The sequence below is a fragment of the Hylobates moloch genome, unplaced genomic scaffold (assembly GCF_009828535.3).
Source record: "Hylobates moloch isolate HMO894 unplaced genomic scaffold, HMol_V3 SCAFFOLD_6, whole genome shotgun sequence".
Lineage (NCBI taxonomy): Eukaryota > Metazoa > Chordata > Mammalia > Primates > Hylobatidae > Hylobates > Hylobates moloch.
This window is the reverse complement of record NW_026652281.1, coordinates 84,771,657-84,791,525: the sequence shown is the minus strand read 5'-3', so window position 1 is coordinate 84,791,525 and position 19,869 is coordinate 84,771,657. Positions and strand designations below refer to the sequence as shown.

At 49.6% G+C, this 19,869-nt stretch overlaps 1 protein-coding gene across 2 annotated transcripts in view; it reads right to left on the bottom strand.

Moving 5' to 3' along the window:
• Positions 1–19,869, bottom strand: part of LOC116471225 (UPF0547 protein C16orf87) — a 130,022-nt gene that overhangs the window by 38,309 nt on the left and 71,844 nt on the right. Inside the window, exon 1 of one of the 2 annotated variants that reach the window (XM_032157280.2) lies at positions 7,159–7,786. The exons of the other annotated variant lie outside the window; for it this stretch is intronic. Coding sequence (XP_032013171.1) covers positions 7,159–7,635 — 477 coding nt within the window. The 5' untranslated portion in view covers positions 7,636–7,786. Of the gene's footprint in view, positions 1–7,158; positions 7,787–19,869 lie in introns of those variants that run through there. 2 annotated transcript variants of the gene reach the window in all.

The following is a 19,869-nucleotide window of genomic DNA, read 5'->3' as shown; positions in this document are numbered from 1 at the left end:
TTTTTTTTTTTTTTTTTAGATGGAGTCTTGCTCTGTCATCCAGGCTGCAGTGCAGTGGCACAATCTCGGCTCACTGCAACCACTGCTTCTCAGGTTCAAACGATCCTCCCAGCTCAGCCTCTTGAGTAGCTGAGACTACAGGCATGGGCCACCACACCCGGCTAATTTTTGTATTTTTAGTAGAGAGGGTTTCACCATGTTGGCCAGGCTGGTCTCAAGCTCCTGGACTCAAGCTACCCTCCCTCCTCAGCCTCCCAAAGTGCTGGGATTACAGGTGTGAGCTGCCACACCCGGCCAGAGACGGAAAATAATCTTAATATGCCAACCCAGATCAATTGGTCATGGCTACTACAGCATTGGTTTCAGTTGAATTCTGAAGTCAGATCCATGCTTAGGGGGAAACAGTGCCAAGGTCAATTAGTAATGTGTGCCTGGGAGCTGGGTTGGGGGATCCCATGGTCACCTCTTCACAGTGTAGCAGTGTAGCCAGGGGCATGGACTCTGGAGCCAGCCATGCTGGGTTTGAACCCCACCTTCACCACTTGGCCAAGATCCTTAAATTCTCTGCATCTCACTTTACTCATCTGTAAAATGGGGATAATCATGTTATCAGCCTCGTAGAGTCAGTGGGAGGATTTGGGAGTAATGTGCAAATGTCCTAGAAGTGTGCCCAGCACATAGTGCATGCTCAATAGCTCTGCTGATTTTGTCCTGCCAGGAACCAAGAGCTATCAGTGTTAAATGGGCCCAGTGTAAGGACACTGGCCCAGAGAAGCTCTCAGAAGCTTTTCCTTAAATCCAAAGGGTCCACACCAGACCAGTGCCTGGCCTGCCCATGCTTTCACCCATAAAACAGCCCAGAGCCCTCAGTATGCTCAGCTAGTCCACACTCAAGCGAATATTTCCAGATGGTCTGACCTCTTGCTGGGTCCTCATGCAAGAGCATGGTGCTTCTGGGGGTTTGGACCCTTCGGTGAAGTCCCTAAGATGAATCCTGGCACATGGTACAGCAGCAGTGCCAGCCACAGCCCAGAGCCTTGCTGGGCCCCCAGGCGTAAGGCACTCACCAGTCTCTGGGCTTCTGTGGCCAAGGCAAGAGAGGCCCCTGTATCAGTGAGTGCCTTATGCCTGGGGGCCCAGCCAGGGCCTTCCCCTGCCTTGCCACAGAAGCCCTTAATTAGAAGCCCAGAGGCCAAAAACAGCTCAGGACATATTTTGTTGGGCTTGCACTTTTTTTTTTTTTTTTTTTGAGACAGGGTCTCGCTCTGTTGTCCAGACTGGAGTGCAGTGGTTGGATCCCAGCTCACTGCAGCCTCGACCTTCCAGGATTAAGTGATCCTCTCACCTCAGCCTCATGAGTAGCTGGGACTACAGGCATGTGCCACTACCTCCAGCTAATTGTTGGTTGATGTTTTTTTTATAGAGACAAGGTACTCACTTCGTTACCCAGGTTTAAATTTTTCAATTTGTTCCCAACTTTTAAAATCTATGACATTTTTACAGTTAGGATCCCCTTTGGGGTGACAGAATTGTTTCCCATTTTTACTGTGGTGATGGTGACATGGATGGAAACATTTGTGGAGCTATATATTTGAAATGTGCATAGTTTGTATGTATGTGCAGTTTATTATATGTAAATTATACCATCATAATTATTATGTAATTACTATACCTTAATAAACTCACTAGAAAAAAAAAAAAATCTAAGTTCCCAGCTTTTCTTAAAAAATCTGAGGATGGCCGAGCGTGGTAGCTCACACCTGTAATCCCAGCACTTTGGGAGGCCAAGGAGGGTGTATCACATGAGGTCAGGAGTTCAAGACCAGCCTGGACAACAGGGTGAAACCCTGTCTCTACAAAAATACAAAAACTAGCCAGGCGTGGTGACAGGCACCTGTAATCTCAGCAAAACAAAAACAAACACACACACACACACACACACACACACACAGAAAAAAACCTGAAGATCTGGCAACTCTAGGCCAAGATGGCAAAACTCGGCTAGGGCAGTCCCCTCTAAGCAGGGCCACCACAGCTGTCCCAAATGTCTCCCGAGCCCTAAGGTGGTGGTTCCACTGTTTGTCTACATCGTGCCCACTCCTCTCAATTACTACCTGCTCATTACTTTGCGATTCCAGGACACCAAGCTTTGACCTCTGAACAGTAAGGACACAGCACATGGAGAACACACAGCCCAGCACCTGGCGTGGGGGAGGCACTTCATCAAAACTGCTCACTGCCGCTGTCACCATGATCACCAGCATCATCAATGTGGCCCAAATCCCCTGCTCGGCAGACAGCTCCCCCTTATCCTTCTGCAGGCTCTGTCCTGCCGCCCCCGGAGCTGGGGGAACTGGAGGCATGAAACAGACCTCCTCCTCTTTTACCCACTGGCAGAAAGGGACTTGGACAGACTGTCCTTTGGCAGACCTCGTTGGGCTCAAACTGTCCTCTCCTTCCCTCATCTTTAGGGTAGGCAGGCGCATGCGTGTGCACCCCCCACCCCCAGCTGGGTGCTGTCTTCAGGGGTCAGCCTTCTAGTGCCTGCCGTTTCTGTGCTTCCTCACACACCATTTCTAGAGGACTGGTGCCTCTGAACACATATGCCTGGGGCTGTTTTCCAGGAGACTGCACCTGGCTTCCAGGGATGATCGAATTCACTGCTGGAACCAAATGAAGTGCCACTGGGGACTTCTGAAGATCTCAGGAGGACTTTCACAAAGTCCTGGCACAATTTTCAAATTTAACCACCAGTGCTAGGATTTAATTCCATTCCACAGATGGTTGCCATGCCCCACTCTCCCAGGAAACACAGTCCCCAAGAAGCCTCCATAATGCATGGCGTTCAGCACTGACGATGTGTTTAGCAGCTGTGGCTGTGTCTCAGTTCACCGCTCATTCTCTGAGCCCTTCCTGCAAGACCTGCCCTGGCCTCAGAACACGGAGGGAAGCAGAGGCTTCCTGTCATGGGCCAATCAGCAGCCGAGAGCCTGATGGGGAGACTGGACCAAACCTAAAGACATTCCTAACATGTTTATTAAAACGCCAGGGCCAGAGGAGAGATCTAGCAAGTTCCAGTGGGGCAGGACAGATGGGAAATGGCACAAGAACTCAGAAAAGAGGAAGTTCTATGATTTCCCTTACCCAGAAATGCCTTCATGCAACATGTATAACAGCTAATTTCATTAATACATGAAGTGCTCTTACAAATCAGTAAGAAAAAGGCAAAAAAACAAAATAGGAAAGAGGGGGAAAAGATATGAGCAGGCAGTTCACAGAAAATACAAAAGGTTTCAAACCTATGAGTGATGTTCAGTCTTCTAGTAAAATAAATATAAATCAAAACTATGAGACATATTAGTCTAGCTTTGGTTATATTTGAAATTTTCCATAATAAAAACCTAAAATTTTTCCATAAGTTCAAAAGGTTAGCTTTAAGAGACACATAAATATTTGTGTTATCTGGGTCTGATACAAATAAACTGTAAATTTTATTTTATTTTATTTTATTTTATTTTATTTTATTTTATTTTTGTGAGATGGAGCCTTGCTCTGTCACCCAGGCTGGAGTGCAGTGGTGCAATCTTGGCTCACTGCAACCTCCGCCTCCTGGGTTCAAGCAATTCTTCTGCCTCAGCCTCCCGGGTAGCTGGGACTACAGGCACACGCCACCATGCCCGGCTAATTTTTGTATTTTTAGTAGAGACAGGGTTTTCACCATATTGGCCAGACTAGTCTTGAACTCCTGACCTCGTGATCTGCCCACCTTGGCCTCCCAAAGTGCTGGAATTATAGGTGTGAGCCACCACACTCAGCTTTTTTTTTTTTTAAGATGTAGTTTTTGCTCTTGTTGCCCAGGCCGGAGTATGGTGGTGCAATCTTGGCTCACTGCAGCCTCCAACCTCCTGGGTTCAAGCAATTCTCCTGCCTTAGCCTCCCGAGTAGCTGGCATTACAGGCATGCGCTACCATGCCCAGTTAATTTTTGTATTTCTATTAAAGACAGGGTTTCAGCATGTTGGCCAGGCTGGTTTCGAACTCCTGACCTCAGGTGATCCCCCCCACCGCCTCGGCTTCCCAAAGTGCTGGGATTACAGGCTTGAGCCACCTCGCCTGGCCTAAAATATTTTTAAAGTATAAGATAATCAGGGAAATTTGAACACCGAACTTCAGTAATACTAAAAAGTTATCATTCGGCCCAGTGCAGTGGCTCGTGCCTATAATCCCAACACTTCGGGAGGCTGAGACAGGAGGATTGCCTGAGCCCAGGAGTTCAAGACCAGCCTGGGCAACCCTGTGAGACCCTGTCTCTAAATAAAAATAAATAAACAAAGTTATTCACTTTTTTAGGTGTGATGATAGTATCAAGATTATGTTTTTTAAAAGAGCCCTTATCTTTTTGCTATAAATGCTAAAATATTTATGAAATAAATGATCCAACATCTCAGATTTCCTTAAAATAATCTGAAGGGGGACGTGGGTGGGGAAAAGAGAAAAAAAAAACATGTACAATAATTTCCCATTTTCGTTCACCAGAAAGGCAAAGAATCAAAAGCATTCCCACACCTTGATGGTAGGAGACTGATTTGGAGTAGCTTCTTTGAAGGCTGGCTTGCCTTTATCTGTACAAATTTACCATTTGGCTTGGCATTTCCACTGCCGGGAGTGTATCATGCAGATAAACTCACACTTGTGACATACGTCTATGGATATTCACTGCATCATTATTTATAGTTGCTAAAAATGAGAAACAATAGAAACAAATGGGGATCTGGGTGGTTAACAACTGAAGACACAGCCCCCAAAGGGAGTACCCGGATATATTCATAACGACATGAACATCAATCAATGCCCAAAATATATTAAGTAAAAAATTAGAAATCAGGGCCAGGACAATGTGAATAACATTTGAATTAAAATAAAACAATTCTGCCAGGAGCGGTGACTCACACCTTTAATCCCAGCACTTTGGGAGGCCGAAGCAGGCAGATCACTTGAGGTCAGGAGCTCGAGACCAGCCTGGCCAACATGGTGAAACCCCATCTCTACTAAAAATACAAAAAAATTAGCCGGGCATGGTAGCGGGCGTCTGTAATCCCAGCTACTCAGGAGGCTGAGACAGAAGAATCGCTTGAATCCAGGAGGTGGAGGTTGCAGTCAGTCGAGATCGCGCCATTGAACTCCAGGGGTGACAGAGCGAAGCTCCGCCTCAAAAACAAAACAAAAACAACAAAGCAATTCTGGTGCTACAGATTGTGGGAAAAACAAAACAAAACAAAAAGGTGCTGGGATACCAAGGTGCTTGTAGACACAGCCTCTATCTGGAAGGATTCAAAGGAAATCAGAACCCACGCTTGCCTAGGGGGCAGGGTATTGGTGTTCTGGGGCCTGGGTGATGGAATAGGAAGGAGATGTATGCTCTCTACTCTACATGATTTTTTTTTACTATGTGCATATTAATTTTGTTAAAGCCATTGATTAGATCTATTTTATTATTTACAGTAGTGACTCTGTATCTGCTGGGGATTGGTTCCTGGGCCCCCTCCACACCAAAATCTATGGCTGCTCAAGTCCCTGATATAAAATGTCATGGTATTTGCATGTAACCTACACACACCCTCCCATACACTTTAAATCACCTCTAGATTACTTATAATACCTAATACAATGTAGATGCTATATGAGTAGTTGTTATACTATTGTATAACAACTGTATTATTATTTAGAGAATAATGACAAGAAAGAAAAACCTGTACATGCTCAGTACGGACACACCATCATAGGACTAACTACATTTTGATCCGAGATTTGATTGAATCTGCAGATGTAGAACCCACAAATATGGAGGGCTGACTATAATTAGATTACATTTCTTTATTTTTTTAAGAGACAGGGCCTCACTCTGTGGCCCAGGCTGGAGTGTACTGGCACAAACATAGCTCACTGAAGCCTCCATTTCCAGGACTCAAACAATTCTCCCACCTTAGCCTCCTGAGTAGCTGGTTCTACAGGTATGTGCCACAATGCCTGGCAAATTTTTTTATTCATTTTTTGTAGAGACGGGGTCTTACTATGTTGCCTAGGCTGGTCTCAAACTCCTGGCCTCAAACAATCCTCCCACCTTGGCCTCCCAAAGCACTAGGATTACAGGCATGAGCCACTGCACCCAGCATAATTTTATTTTTTAAAGCTGGGCTTGGTTAGGGTCACACTGCCCTGCAGGCCAAGCCCTCAGAAAAGGCACCGTGCAGACAGCGGGGGGCTAGGGAGAGGGGCAGCTCTGAGAGGAGCTGCAGGGCAGGGAGGGGAAGGGGCAGCAGGGGAGCTCTGGCCTGCGGCAGAGGGAGGCATGCTCCTGTCCTCGGCAGCTGACACAGAGTCAAGCACAGACCCCTTTGACCCCAGCTCATCTCTTTCCAGAGGCTGGTGAGTCACTGCAGGGGTCTGAAATGGTGGCTCCAGGTTGTCTGAGTGTTGCTAAGTGGCTGACCCCTAGCTGTCCCCAAACAGGGTGTTCCCTCTACAGACCTCACCCCCCATATCCTTCTCCCAGCGGCCAAGCTTCCATTAGCCTGCAGGATTGATTATGCAACTCTTGGGAACAGCCGCTCCCAGGAATGCCACCCTCCACCCCCAGGCTCCGGCTCCTGCCTGCTGTCCTCCTGGGTGACTGTCAACACTCCTCTCCCCACAGGCAGCTGCACTCTCCACCCCCTCTGGAGCTAAGCTTAAGGTTGGGGATAGGAGGTGGCGGGTGGGTTTCTGAGCAGGGCTTCATCAGGACAGACTGGCCACTCCTGCCTGTCCCACCCCATGTGTGAAGGAGCAGAAGGGCAGTCACGGGGGTGTCAGAGAAGTGTGGTGGTCGTCTCTCCCGAACCGCCAGCGTGTCCCCCACAGCTAGGTTCCCTGGAGCTGCCAAGACCCTGCAGTCCTAGCCAGAGCCCCACTTCTTCCCTTCCCTGGGGAGAACGGCAGGCAGTGTCCTGACTGGAAATCCACCTATGACCTGTAAGTTTCCAGCTCTCCTTTTCCCCATCAACAGGTCACACAGGAAGGGGACACCATGCCTCCAGCTCTCCAAACACTGCCTGCCTGGCCAGTCTCCCACCAGGGCCAGGGCCTCCCATCCAGCCAGGGTAGGGAAGCAGGAACCAACCTCCTCAGGGCTGTCACCTGGGCTGCCTCTCCTCCAGGGGACACGCCCCTGCATGAGGAAATCCGCCACCTTCGATTTCTGGAACGTGGCCCCCACCAAAGCGATGGCCCTGTCCACCGCAGCCACCATCCTGAAGAGGGCCTCCAGCCTGGCACCGTGCTGGGCCGCATCCTGCTGCATGGCCCTCACCAGCTCCAGGACCTCGGGCCACCCGGCCTGGGTGTCAACGGGGGCAACCCCGTCAGCCCCGCCCGGGCCCGGTGCCCGGGAGGCCTCCAGCCTGTGCAGGCCCTGCTCCAGGTGGCCCATGTCTCGGCACATGCTCTGCAACTTCTCTGTGACATCTTCTTGGAAGTGCAGGAGCTGGTCCACCTTCTCGTTCAGCATGTTCAGCTTTTTGTCCATGGTGGTTAAGCAGGCCTTGCCCAACCCTGGCAGCCCCCCGTGCCCCAGACTCTCCTCGGAGGTTCCTGACATGCTGGTGCAGGCCTGACCAGGGCAAGAGCAGGGAATGAGGAGAGGCACAGACCCCTGGTTCTCACTCAGGCAGTGGTGTCTGCAAGGTCATTGTCCTCCGTAGCTGACAGCCTCCTGGCAGCACCAACCTCCACGATAGCCTGGGCTGTGTGAGGAGCACAGAGGCCCGGGTTCTTCCTGTGCCTTTGCTTTGCTTATCTCCCACCCTACACGGGCCTGTGAGTGACAGGCCGAGGTCGGCCCAGGCCCTTCTCCTTGGGGCCCCTTTGACATCACGGCAGCATTTAACATTCCTCTCTGAGAGGCTGCTGATGGGCAAATATGTTAAGAATCTGCCCAGAGCCGACAGGGTTTGTGCAACTAATGGTTCGGAGGAAAGGAAAGGGTCCTTTGGAGAATGGCACCCGCCAGCTGGGCTCCAGGAGGGATCCCGGGGTGGAGGAAGGTCCTTAGAGGCCCAGAGCCCTGAGGTCACACACATCAGAGTCACAATAAAAAGCAAGACCAAGACAGAAAGGAATGTGAGACCACTCAGCAAAGTTGTGACTTTTGCCATGATGAAAATTTTGATGCTTCTGCAAATTTAAAACAAACTTCAGGTGCCACTACTACACCAGCGTTTAGAATATGTGTTTAGACTGTCTGTAGGGTGGCCGGCAGGTCCCTCCCCACCGGAGCCCTCAGTCACTAGTCCCTTGTACCTAAAAATAGAACTGAGGGCAATGGCCCTGGCCACCTGCCAATCGCTGTCCCGAGGGCCATGTTCTTCACAGGGCCCTCAAGGGGACACTCACCAGAGACACCTGCTTCCCCCAATAACAACTATGCAGGTATCAGACATGCAATTTCCATACCGAAACAGACTCAGCAGGGACCCAGAGCACAACAGGCCCATGTTTCCTGTGGTTTACAAACGTTTTTGCCTTAGAAGCCCTTGGTTCAAATAAAACATTTTACAGAAATATCAGTCAATAAAGCAGACACAAGAAGAGATGCTAAGGTTACCCCCGAGGTGGGGCACAGGGAGCCCCTCAAAGTCCCAGGGACGCCACGGAGCAGTCTGACCTACACCATTTCCATCCAGCTCCCCGCGGGCAGAAGGCAAAGCCCAGAGAGGGGCATTTGCCCAAGGCGGCCCAGGCAGGCACACAGCCTCCTGAGGATGGTCCAGCCATGGGCAGGGCTGCCCCCAAGGGAGGGGGCTTTAGTGTCCCCCTCAAGCTTCCCCCTTCTGAATAAAAGCAATTATGATAAAATCTGACCTGGACATTTGGAATCTAAAAGCACTATTAGGGCCGGGTGCAGTGGCTCACATATGTAATCCCAGCACTTTGGCAGGCGGATTGCTTGTGTCCAGGTGTTCGAAACCAGCCTGGGCAACATGGCGAGACCTGGTCTCTACAAAAAATAAGCCAGGTGTAGTGGCACACACCTGTGGTCCTAGCTACTCAGGAGGCTAAGGCGGGAGGATTGCTTGAGGCTGCAGTGAGCTCTGATCCTGCCACTACACTCCAGCCTGGCCAACAGAACGAGACCCTGTCTTCAAAATAAATAAATACATGAAAGCACCATTAGAGGTTTTGCTATGTTAAACCATTAACCTATCAACGCAATGAGCTTGCTATGCAAATGCAGCTTGACCACAACCTTCTCTACCTACCCTTCTATCCTGGTAGTTGCCCCTGGGCAGCCCACAGAGAAATCTAAACCCATTCCTGAGAGCACAGCCCTGGGTGTCATTGGTGGAATGACCCAGAACATGCTAGAAAGAGCAGGGTCTGTTATATTCACTGCCACTGAAAACAAACACACAAATAAACAAAGTCTCCCTGGAAAAGGAAATTTGAGGGGTAACCCTGTGTTCCAGTCCCTCTGGGGATCTACCGTGCGCCTCAGGAGGACCTCATCTGCCACAGAAGACTCCCCCACCCGACCAGGGCAGCGGGCTCTCCCGACACCTCACGCTTAGCACTTCCCTGTAGATCTGGGCTCCCTGGGCCAACCTTTGGGAAATGGCTGCTTAGGGAAGTCTCCAGAAGTCTAACACACCCAGCCCCTGTGCCTCTCCCCAGTTGGTGCCCATAATTTTTGTGGAATAAAATTCCCACCAGACAAGAGAGGCAGACCCTGGTCTCTGGAGGAGAGACTTCATTATTGCCACTGCTGTGGAGATCTCTGGAGAACCAACGTCCAGCCAAGTCCTGGGTTAATAAAGCTGGAAAGGACCGGGTGCAGTGGCTCACACCTGTAATCCTAGCATTTTGGGAGGCCAGAGCAAATGGATCACAAGGTCAAGAGATTGAGACCATCCTGGCCAACATGGTGACACACCGTCTCTACTAAAAATACAAAAATTAGCTGGGCATGGTGGTGTGCACCTATAATCCCAGCTACTTGGGAGGCTGAGGCAGGAGAATTGCTTGAACTGGTGAGGCAGAGGTTGCAGTGAGCCGAGATTGCGCCACTGCCCTCCAGCCTGGCGACAGAGCGAGACTGTGTCTCAAAAATAAATATATAAGCCAGTTGTGGTGGCTCATGCCTGTAATCCCAGCACTTTGGGAGGCCGAGGCAGGTGGATCACCTGAGGTGAGGATTTCGAGACCAGCCTGGCTAACATGGTGAACCCCATCTCTACTAAAAAAATACAAAAAATTAGCCAGGTGTGGTGGTGCATGCCTGTAATCCCAACTACTCGGGAGGCTGAGGCAGGAGAATCTCTTGAACCCGGGAGACGGTGGTTGTGGCGAGCTGAGATCACGCCATTGCACTCCAGCCTGGGCAACAAGAGTGAAACTCTGTCTCAAAAATAATAATAATAATGATAAATAAAACAAATAAATAAGCCAGAAAGATAACTTCAAAGTCTAAATGAATCCAGAGGAAAACACCAAATACCCCAGCCATGTATCTATATCAAACATGAATTATCTGAGGCCGGGCGTGGTGGCTCATGCCTGTAATCCCAGCACTTTGGGAGGCCAAGGCAGGCAAATCACTTGAGGCCAGGAGTTTGAGACCAGCCTGGCCAACATGGTGAAACCCCATCTCTACTAAAAATACAAAAATTAGCAGGACATGGTGGTGAGCGCCTGTGATCCCAGTTACTCAGGAGGCTGAGGAGAATCGCTTGAACCCGGGAGGTGGAGGTTGCAGTGAACCAAGATGGTGCCACTGCACTCCAGCCTGGGTGACAGAGCAAGACTCTGTCTCAAAAAAGAAAAAAAAAAAAAGAGTTAAATTACAAAAGGATTTGTCATGTCTTCATTAAGCAACAAGTTTACAAGGTAGCTCATTTGCTAAGAATGTGGCTGCGGCTGGAAGCTCCCTGAGGGCAGACCAAGCCTCTTGGCCTTGACTTGGATTCCCGGAGGCACCAGCCGCCTGGCACATGGTAGGTGTTCAACATGGAGGAATGAGCTAAGGAGGAGGCAGCAGGAGGCTGAGCAGACCGTCCTGAGACTTCTGTGGAAGGAGGAGGCATCAAAGTGAGCACAGGGCAGGAAACCCTGCCAATCTGGGAAGGGAGCTCCAGGGCGCTCCGGGGCCCTCTGGGAGAAAGCCTAGAACATATTGCAGGCAGTTCCTGGGGCCTCTTTGGTGGAAAGGAGTAGCCAGAAGGACCAGCTTTAACCTCTTTCGTTCTCACTTTAGGAGAAATGAGTTTGCAGCACGTGGATTTCCTGCGGGGATGCTTCTCTCTAACTCTCCCTGATGCACAGGACACAGCAGGGGGCTTGGCCAGATTTTGGGTGATGGTGCTTGCCCAGAGGATGGGGAGGCATTGACCCCCCAAGCCAAGAGAAGGAAGACCAGAGAAGAGGTAGCTGAACTGGATTGACAGAGCAGCAAATACAATAACCCCTTGTCTTTCCTGGGTAAGGAGAGGGCAGCGGATCCTCTCCCAGAAAAAGACAGGCTGACCTCTATTCACCCTAGGGTGGGACCAGCATGCACTAAACCCCAAGACTCTTCCCTGGCCTTCTGGTGACCTAACAGTCTCGGAGATCATGGGGTGAGAGAGATTTCAACACCTTCATTTTATTTTACTTTGTTTTTTTCTAAGATAGGGTCTCGATCTGTTGCCCAGGCTGGAGTGCAGTAGCACAACCACAGCTCACTGCAACTGGAACTCCTAGGCTCAAGCAATCCTCCAGCCTCAGCCTCCTGCATAACTGGGATTACAGGTGCATGCCCCCCACACCCAGCTAATTTTTAATTTTTTTAAATGTCATCACCCAGGTATTAAGCCTAGTACCCATTAGTTAATCTATACAATAAGCCCCCATGACACAAGTTTACTTGTGTAACAAACTTGCACATGTATCCCTGAACTTATAATAAAAGTTAAAAAAAAAACTTTCTTGTAGAGATGGGGTCTTTCAATATCTTTCCAGGCTTTATTAACCCAGGACAGTGGTGGCTCACACCTGTAACCCCAGCACTTTGGGAAGCTGAGGCAGGGGGATTGCTTGAGCCCCAAGACCAGCCTGGGCAACATAGCAAGACCCTGTCTCTACAAAAGAACATATATGTATATATTAGCCAGGCATGGTGGCATGTGCTTGTCATCGCAGTTATCAGGAGGGTGAGGCAGAAGGATCTCTTGAGCCTGGGAGGTTGAGGCAGCAGTGAGCAGCAATGGAGACACTGTACTCCAACCTGGACAACAGAACAAGACCCTGCCTCAAAAAATAAAATAAAATAAAATAAAATAAAATGATATCAAGGCTCTGACTCAAGCTGAAAGACTGACCTCTCATATTTCTCTCCTTCCCCTCCAGAGACTTCATGGTAAAGGAAGAAAATAAATACCCACCCGCAACGATGAATGGAATGGAAGGGGCCATTGGTGAATGAGTGTTATCAATGAATTTCTGGAAGATGGAAAACTGGTGGAGGAGAGGTAACTGGAGAAACAAGAAAGAGAAAACTGCAGCCTCACTGGCCACAAAGGCGAATACAGATAAGCATGGAGCCAGCTTTCCCTGTAGGACCCCAGAGAGGCTTCGGGCCCCGAGACCCCCGGTGGGGTAAACGGGGAGCAGGAATGCAAGACTGAAAAGTCCATCCCTCCTCCTGCCCCACACCTCAGCACAGAAGGGCCTGGCCAGGCCCATCCTCCCTAGAGATCAAAGCCTGCTTCTGGAGAAATGTAATGGTCCACACCACAATAGTTCTAGGGGCTGGCTTTTGGGGTTCCTCAGGAGCACCCCACCTGATCATCCTCAACAAAACCACGCAGTTAACAAGCCTCAACCACCCACCCAGCTGTTATACCTTCTTCAGAAATATGCACAGACAAAAAGGATCACTGGATGTTCAAAGAAAGCCTTCAAGATGAAAAGGGAAGACTAAAGCAAATAAACAGAAACATGATCACAGAAGAAACAGAGAAAATGAGAAACAGAAGGTTTCAAAAAGGCTGTCATTTTGCAGGGTGAGGTGGCTCACGCCTGTAATCCTAGCACTTTGGGAGGCCAGGGCGGGGGGCTCGATTGAGCACAAGAATTCGAGACCAGCCTGGACAATATAGGGAGACCCTGTCTCTACAAAAAAAAATTTTTAATTAGCTGGGTGTGGTGGCATGCGCCTGTAGTCCCAGATATTTGGGAAGCTGAGGTGGCAGGATTGTTTAAGCCCAAGAGGCGGAGGTTGCAGCGAACCGTGTTCGTGCCACTGCACTCCAACCAGGGTGACAGGGCAAGACCCTGTCTCAAAAAACAGACAAGGCTGTCATTTGTAGCCACAGAAAAGCGTGAAAGGCTATTCCATTCTTTAAAAAAGGAGAGGATGCTATGGAAAAAGAACAACTGTAGAATAAAAGAGAGATCTTGGAATTTAAAAATACGAATAGTAAAATTTAAAAATTCAATATAGGGATTAGAAGATAACGCTAAGATAATATCCCAGAAAATAAAACTAAAATGAAGACATGTGCAGGAGAGAAAGCTGTTCGACAATGAGTCCAGCTAGCCTTACATCTAATTAACTGGAGTTTCAGAAAGAGAAATGAAAGAAGGAAAGAATTTATAAAAGAAATACTAGAGTCATTATGCAATTTTAGAACACAGGGATAAAGAGAAGATTTTAAAACTCACTGAAATTTAAAAGAAAAAAAAAAACCACATACTTGTGAGAATTTGTCCCCTTCAAAATTCATGTCAAAATTTAATCCCAGTGTGGCAGTATTGAGAGGTAAGACCTTTAAGAAGCAACTGGATCACAAGGCCCCTGCCCTTACGGGTTAATGGATGAATGGGTTATCATGGGAGTGGGACTGGTGGTTTCATAAGACAAGGAACAGAGACCTGAGGGAGCACACTCAGCCCCTTCGCCATGGATACCCTGGGCCACCTCTGGACTCTACAGAGAGGGCCCCCCAGCAAGAAGGTCCTCACCAGATGCAGCCCTTCAACCTTGTACTTCTCAGCCTCCATAACCAAAGAAATACATTCCTTTTCTTTATAAATTATCCAGTTTCAGGTATTTCTGAAAATAGACTACTACACATACCAAAGAACTAGAATCAGAATGACATGAAACTTCTCATCCTAAAAACAACTGGATGCTAGAAGAGAGGCTGGCTGTCAAAGTCTAGATAGGACAGCACTTCCCCTTAGAATTTTGAAGACACTGCACCACCATCAGAGAACTAAATGAAGGGTTTTATGATTTGCAAAAATGCAAACAATTCATGCTTTTTTTTTTTTTTTTTTGAGACATAGTCTCACTCTGTCACCCAGGCTGGAGTGCTGTGGCGTGATCTCGGCTCACTGCTGCCTCAACCTCCTGGACTCAAGCAGTCCTCCACCTCAGCCTCCCAAGTAGCCAGGACTACTGGCGTGTGCCACCATGCTTGGCTAATTTTTGTGGGTTTTTTTTTAGAGATGGGGTTTTGCCATGTTGCCCAGGCTGCTTTTGAACTCCTGGTCTCAAACAATCCACCTGCCTCAGCTACCAAAGTGCTGAGATTATAGGCTCGAGGCACCGCACCTGACCCACGCATGCTTTCTAAGGAAGCTGCTTTGACAATATACTCCAGCAAAATGAGGGGGTAAACAGCCTGGCCAACATGGTGAAACCCCGTCTCTACTACAAATACAAAAAAATTAACCGGGCCTGGTGGTGGGTGCCTGTAATCCTAGCTACTCAGGAGGCTGAGGCAGGAGAATTGCTTGAACTTGGGAGGTGGAGGTTGGAGTGAGCTGAGATCACGCCATTGCACTCCAGCCTGGGTGACAAGAGCGAAACTCTGTCTCAAAAAAAAAAAAAAAAAAAAGAGCTCCAAGAAACAATAGCTTCAACCTAGGCCCAAAGTTGAAGCAAGAAAATCAAGAGTGTTCAACAGGAACCTTCCCGGGGGGAGAAAGAGTGTACAATAGAATGCAATTAAACACGTGCAGCAAAATGTGGAGAGCATGGGGCCTGGAGTCAGACTGCCTGGATTTAACTTCTGCCTCTGCCAGTTATTAGCCAGAGCTGTGGGCCAGTGTTCACTTAACCTCTCTGAGTCTATACTTCCTTGTTTGTAACAGGAGAATAATAATAACACATACCCTCATGGAGTGGTCGGGAGGTGCCATGAGAATGCCTGGGAGGCACCCAGCAAGTGCTCAAACATTAGCCATCAGCATGATGATGGCAGATATGGCAAAAGGGGAACAAAAGGAATTAGAGATGCCAGGACAACTAGAGTTCTTTTTTCTTTTCTTTTTTTTTTTTTTTTTTTGAGACGGAGTCTTGCTCTGTCACCCAGGCTGGAGTGCAGTGGCGCAATTTCGGCTCACTGCAACCTCCGCCTCCCAGGTTCAAGCAATTCTCCTGCCTCAGCCTCCTGAGAATAGCTGGGACTACAGGTACATGCCGCCACACCTGGCTAATTTTTTGTATTTTAGTAGAGATGGGCTTTCACCGTGTTGCCCAGGCTGGTCTCGAACTCCTGAGCTCAGGCAATCCGCCCACGTTGGCCTCCCAAAGTGCTAGGATTACAGGTGTGAGCCACCGCACCCAGCCCAGAGTTCTTACAAGAAAGAATGAGATTAAAATACAATCATTGATTTTGCATTGAAGAATATTTAGTCATAGTAAAGTAAACCCTTTATTAAGTAAAAGCAGAGACATCTGTCTTGTGAGGGTGAGGGAGGGAAAGTGGGGAGTGTGAGAGAGCTAAGTCCTCATTTATCTTACCAGCAACTCCATAGATCATGCACAAAACAGAGAATGAAGAAATATAGAGGCAAATATCAAAAGAAACAAAGAAACAGCTTCAATGTGTTTGCTTCTGGGGACCAGGACAGGAGACGGGTTATCCAGAACCTAAGGACAGCCTCTAAGGGGAGAAACACACAGTGCCCTTTGTTGATTTGTGTATTTATTTATAACAGTTGTGTTGCAGCGTGTAGCAGTGAAAGGTCTTGTTCTAACAAAATCAAATATGATGACGATCTTCCAAGGGAAGGAAGCCACATGTTGAGAGGAAAGTTTTCTAATTCACACAAAATGCCATAGGGGCTCACGGTGCACCTGGCACTTAGCCTCTGTGAACACAGGTTTCCTCATCTGCACTGGGGGCCCATTAACTGCAATAACCACAGGGCTGTTAGACATTAACGTAAGCAAAATGTCTAGCACAGCACCTGGTACATGGTAAGTTCACGAAAATGGCAGCCATTGGAACGGCCATCCTTAAGACCAGCCACACCTTCTCCCCGTTTGACTGCAGACAGTCAGCCCAGCAAGGCAGCAGTGTGCTTGCTCGGTCACTTCATTGTGGGGTGGGGGGCAAGAGGAAGAAGGGGGACAGCTTCCCAGTCCTAAACCAGCTGACCTCCTCCCAGCCCAGGCCACCTCTCCGCCCGCACTGCACCATTACTGGAATGCACTGAGGAAGTACACACATCCCCTCCATGGCACCAAGCTCACTTAAGAAAGGAAAGCAGAGATGAAGAACTCCAGAAAGCCGCACAGAGTTCAACGCGGACAACTTCAGGGGTAGCTGCCATCCACATCGTCTGTCCACCACGATGCATTTGTTGCAGAAGGCCCAAGCTGACCACCCCCAAACTGTCCCCCTAAACCAAAGCTTTCTGCCAACTTTCTTGGCGCAAGAGAACCCAGGTCTGGGGAACAACTGTCACCAGGTCTCCCTTAGTCCCGTGACCCTACAAATTGTTCCTTGGGCTCTTACTTCAAAGCACACTCGCCCAGAGCTGCCCTTACCGCAAATATCTGGGTGTAACCCGACGCCCGCTGCTGGCCTCTGGTGCTGGGACCGCGCAGTGCTGGAGTGGGGCACAGAGTCCCCATCCATCAGCCACTGTGACTGTGCCAACTCCGTGTTTACTCTGCCTAGAGATGGATGCTGCCCAACCGCCCGGAGCGCTGGGAATGAGGTGGGCTGGCTGGCCAGGATGATTTCTCTGGAAGAACTCAGGCAGGAGCGATAAGCCTGGCATTTCCACTTATCTCTGAGCCTGTCCAGGCCCCAGCGGCATCCAGAGGCTTCACTTGGTTATCTGCCTTGCTGGGCTCTCTATCTGCCTCCCTGGGGGCCTACTTCCTGCATCACTTAGCAAAGTATCCAGCTGTGAAACAAACACCGTGTGGTCCAAGGAGGGAGGAATGAAGGGAGGAAGTCCTCGGGCAGAACTGACCTGAGTTCAAAACCTTGCATCTGGGTGCAGGGGCCCTGGGGATGTGCAGGGACTCCTTGCCTTCAGGGAGCCCTCAGGACAGAGGAGAAGCCGGGTCCCCAGCAGAGAGGTGGTGGCCCTGCACGTCTTCAGTGGGGCTGCTTGTACCCTGGCTGGGCCTGGTCAGTCACCTCTGTGCTGGGAGGGTCCTGCTATTGGCCCTCCAAATAAAACTACTCAGAAGGCAGCAAAGAGGCACAGAGTCCCCAAAGCCCGGGGCTGCAGTGCAGGAGAAGACAAGGAGACAAGGACACGTGGCTCTGTCAGGGACGTGCCAGGGAGGGCTCCCTGGCCAGATCTTCCCAGAGCGCCTGGGAGAGACCAAGCTATACACACACACGCATACACACTCCCTCTCTCTCTCCCCCCTCCCCCCACCCCCACACTCTCTCTCTCTCTCTCTCAACTTTGGGACCACAAATTAACTAGCTTGGCTGACGGGAAGGAGAGACGGGGCTGCCGGCTTCTGTACGCACTCACAGACCCTGTGCTGAGCGCTTTGGCTGCCTCTCCTTATTTGAGACACTGCAGCCCTGTGGGGTGGGTCATTGTTTGTCATCCCCATTTCACAGAGGAGGAGCAACCTGGGGAACTTCAACAGCTGCCCAGGGCCAGTCCACCAGAAAGGCATGAGGACAGCGTTCCAACCCCATGCTCATCACTCACACCCTCTGCCACTTTCACAGACAGGAGGGATCTCAGACACTGGAAGGGTCATCTCCCTTATTTTGTAGATGGAGATTCTGAGGCCCAGAGATGGGAAGGGGCTTTCTGAAGGTCACACAGCACGTAAGTAGCAAAGACAGGGCCAGATGGTAAAACCATTGCCCTTGGAATGACCTGGAATGACCTGGAACTCCCCAGCTCTGTAGGTTGAGAGGTGTGTGCGGGGTACGGGGTGAGACTGGCCTACGCCCCCAGGCTGGGCTCTGATGGTTGTCTGAGAAGATGGGGGAGAGGGCCGAGGGGCAGGGACTCCGAGATATTCAATATTGGTTGCTTATTCTTTCACAGTAAAATGTCTATGACCTGTCTCATCCTGGCCATGCAGAAAGATGATAAAGCAACAGCCACAGCCCTGCTAGGATGAATTAAGGAGCTGAGCTTGGGAGTAAAACCAAAGTGCAAGTCTGACTCTACAGAAGTGGAGGGAAACAGCAGCCGCAGGGAAACCTGGCCTGATGAGGGGGTGTCCCCACTGGCTCTCTGGTGCCACTGGGTTTGCTCCCAGGATCTCACTGCCTTCTGTGTGTGGTCCTGCACCCCTGGGCGAAGACTTCTCATTTCCTCTCTTCCTTCTCCACATGCGAGTCAAATTGTTCCCTGCCTAAGCAAAGTCAGATGGAATCAGCCTGAAAATGCTAGAGAATAACAAAAAAGCACCCTCTGGAGCTAAATCCAGACCAATGGCCATTCATCCATCCATCCATTCATTCACTGAGCAACAACAAACACTTATTAGTAAATAATAACACTAATGTTGACTGAGCCAGGCACTGTGCTACATCCTTACATCAATTACTGTACTTGCCCCTCACAACAATTCTAAGAGGAAAAAACTGTTATCCCCATTTCACAGACAAGTAAACTGAGGCACAGGGTGATGAAAGCATGTTCCAAAGTCAGACTCGTGTTTGCCTACAACTGAGGGTGGTGTCACTGCAGCTTTCTTTTCTTTCCTATTTTTTTCTCCCCTTTCCTCCACTTTTTTTTTTTAATTTTTTTTTATTTTTGCTCTGTCACCCAGGCTGGAGTGAAGAGGCGCGATCTCTGCTCACTGCAACCTCTGCCTCCCAGGCTCAAGCGATTTTCCTGCCTCAGCCTCCCTAGTAGCTGGGATGACAGGCAGGCGGGCACCACCACACCCGGCTAATTTTTTGTATTTTTAGTAGAGATGGGGTTTCATCATGTTGGCCAGGCTGGTCTCGAGCTCCTGACCTCAAGTGATCCACCCTCCTTCGCCTCCCAAAGCGTGGGATACAGGCGTGAGCCACCACGCCCAGCCCCTTTTCCACATGCTCTAATCTCACTGAAACTTTCTGCTTTCTGTCTAGAACTCAACTTTTTCTATGAGGGGCTACATCTTCCAGCTGCCAATTCAGAAAACTCAATTATGCTTAAGTTGGAACCAGGCCAACCCGCCTCATGCAGGGTTCCATCTGCAAAGTCCTTGAGCACCAGTGCTCACGATCTCTGTTCATCCAAGGGGGAGGGACCACTGCCCCATTTCACTCGTGAAGAGACTGAGGTCACAGGGAAAGTCCGCGAGAAGCTGGGCCTCAGACCTGGCTCTGCTGCTCTGGGGCCTGTGTTCACTGTGGACGAGAGGGTTTCTGGAAGTCCCCTCGACTCCTACAAACACACACGCAGCTTTGGGACGCCGCCTCACCTCCCCTGGCTGACAAGAATCAGAGAAGGGACTGCAGGGTCTTGAAGTTAACTTGCTTCTCTCAGCCCAACCATGGGCAGGCCCTGTGCTCAGCACCTTAGCTGCACTGTCTTATTTAATCCCCTTCACTGTGCCCATTCTTGTGGGCTCTGA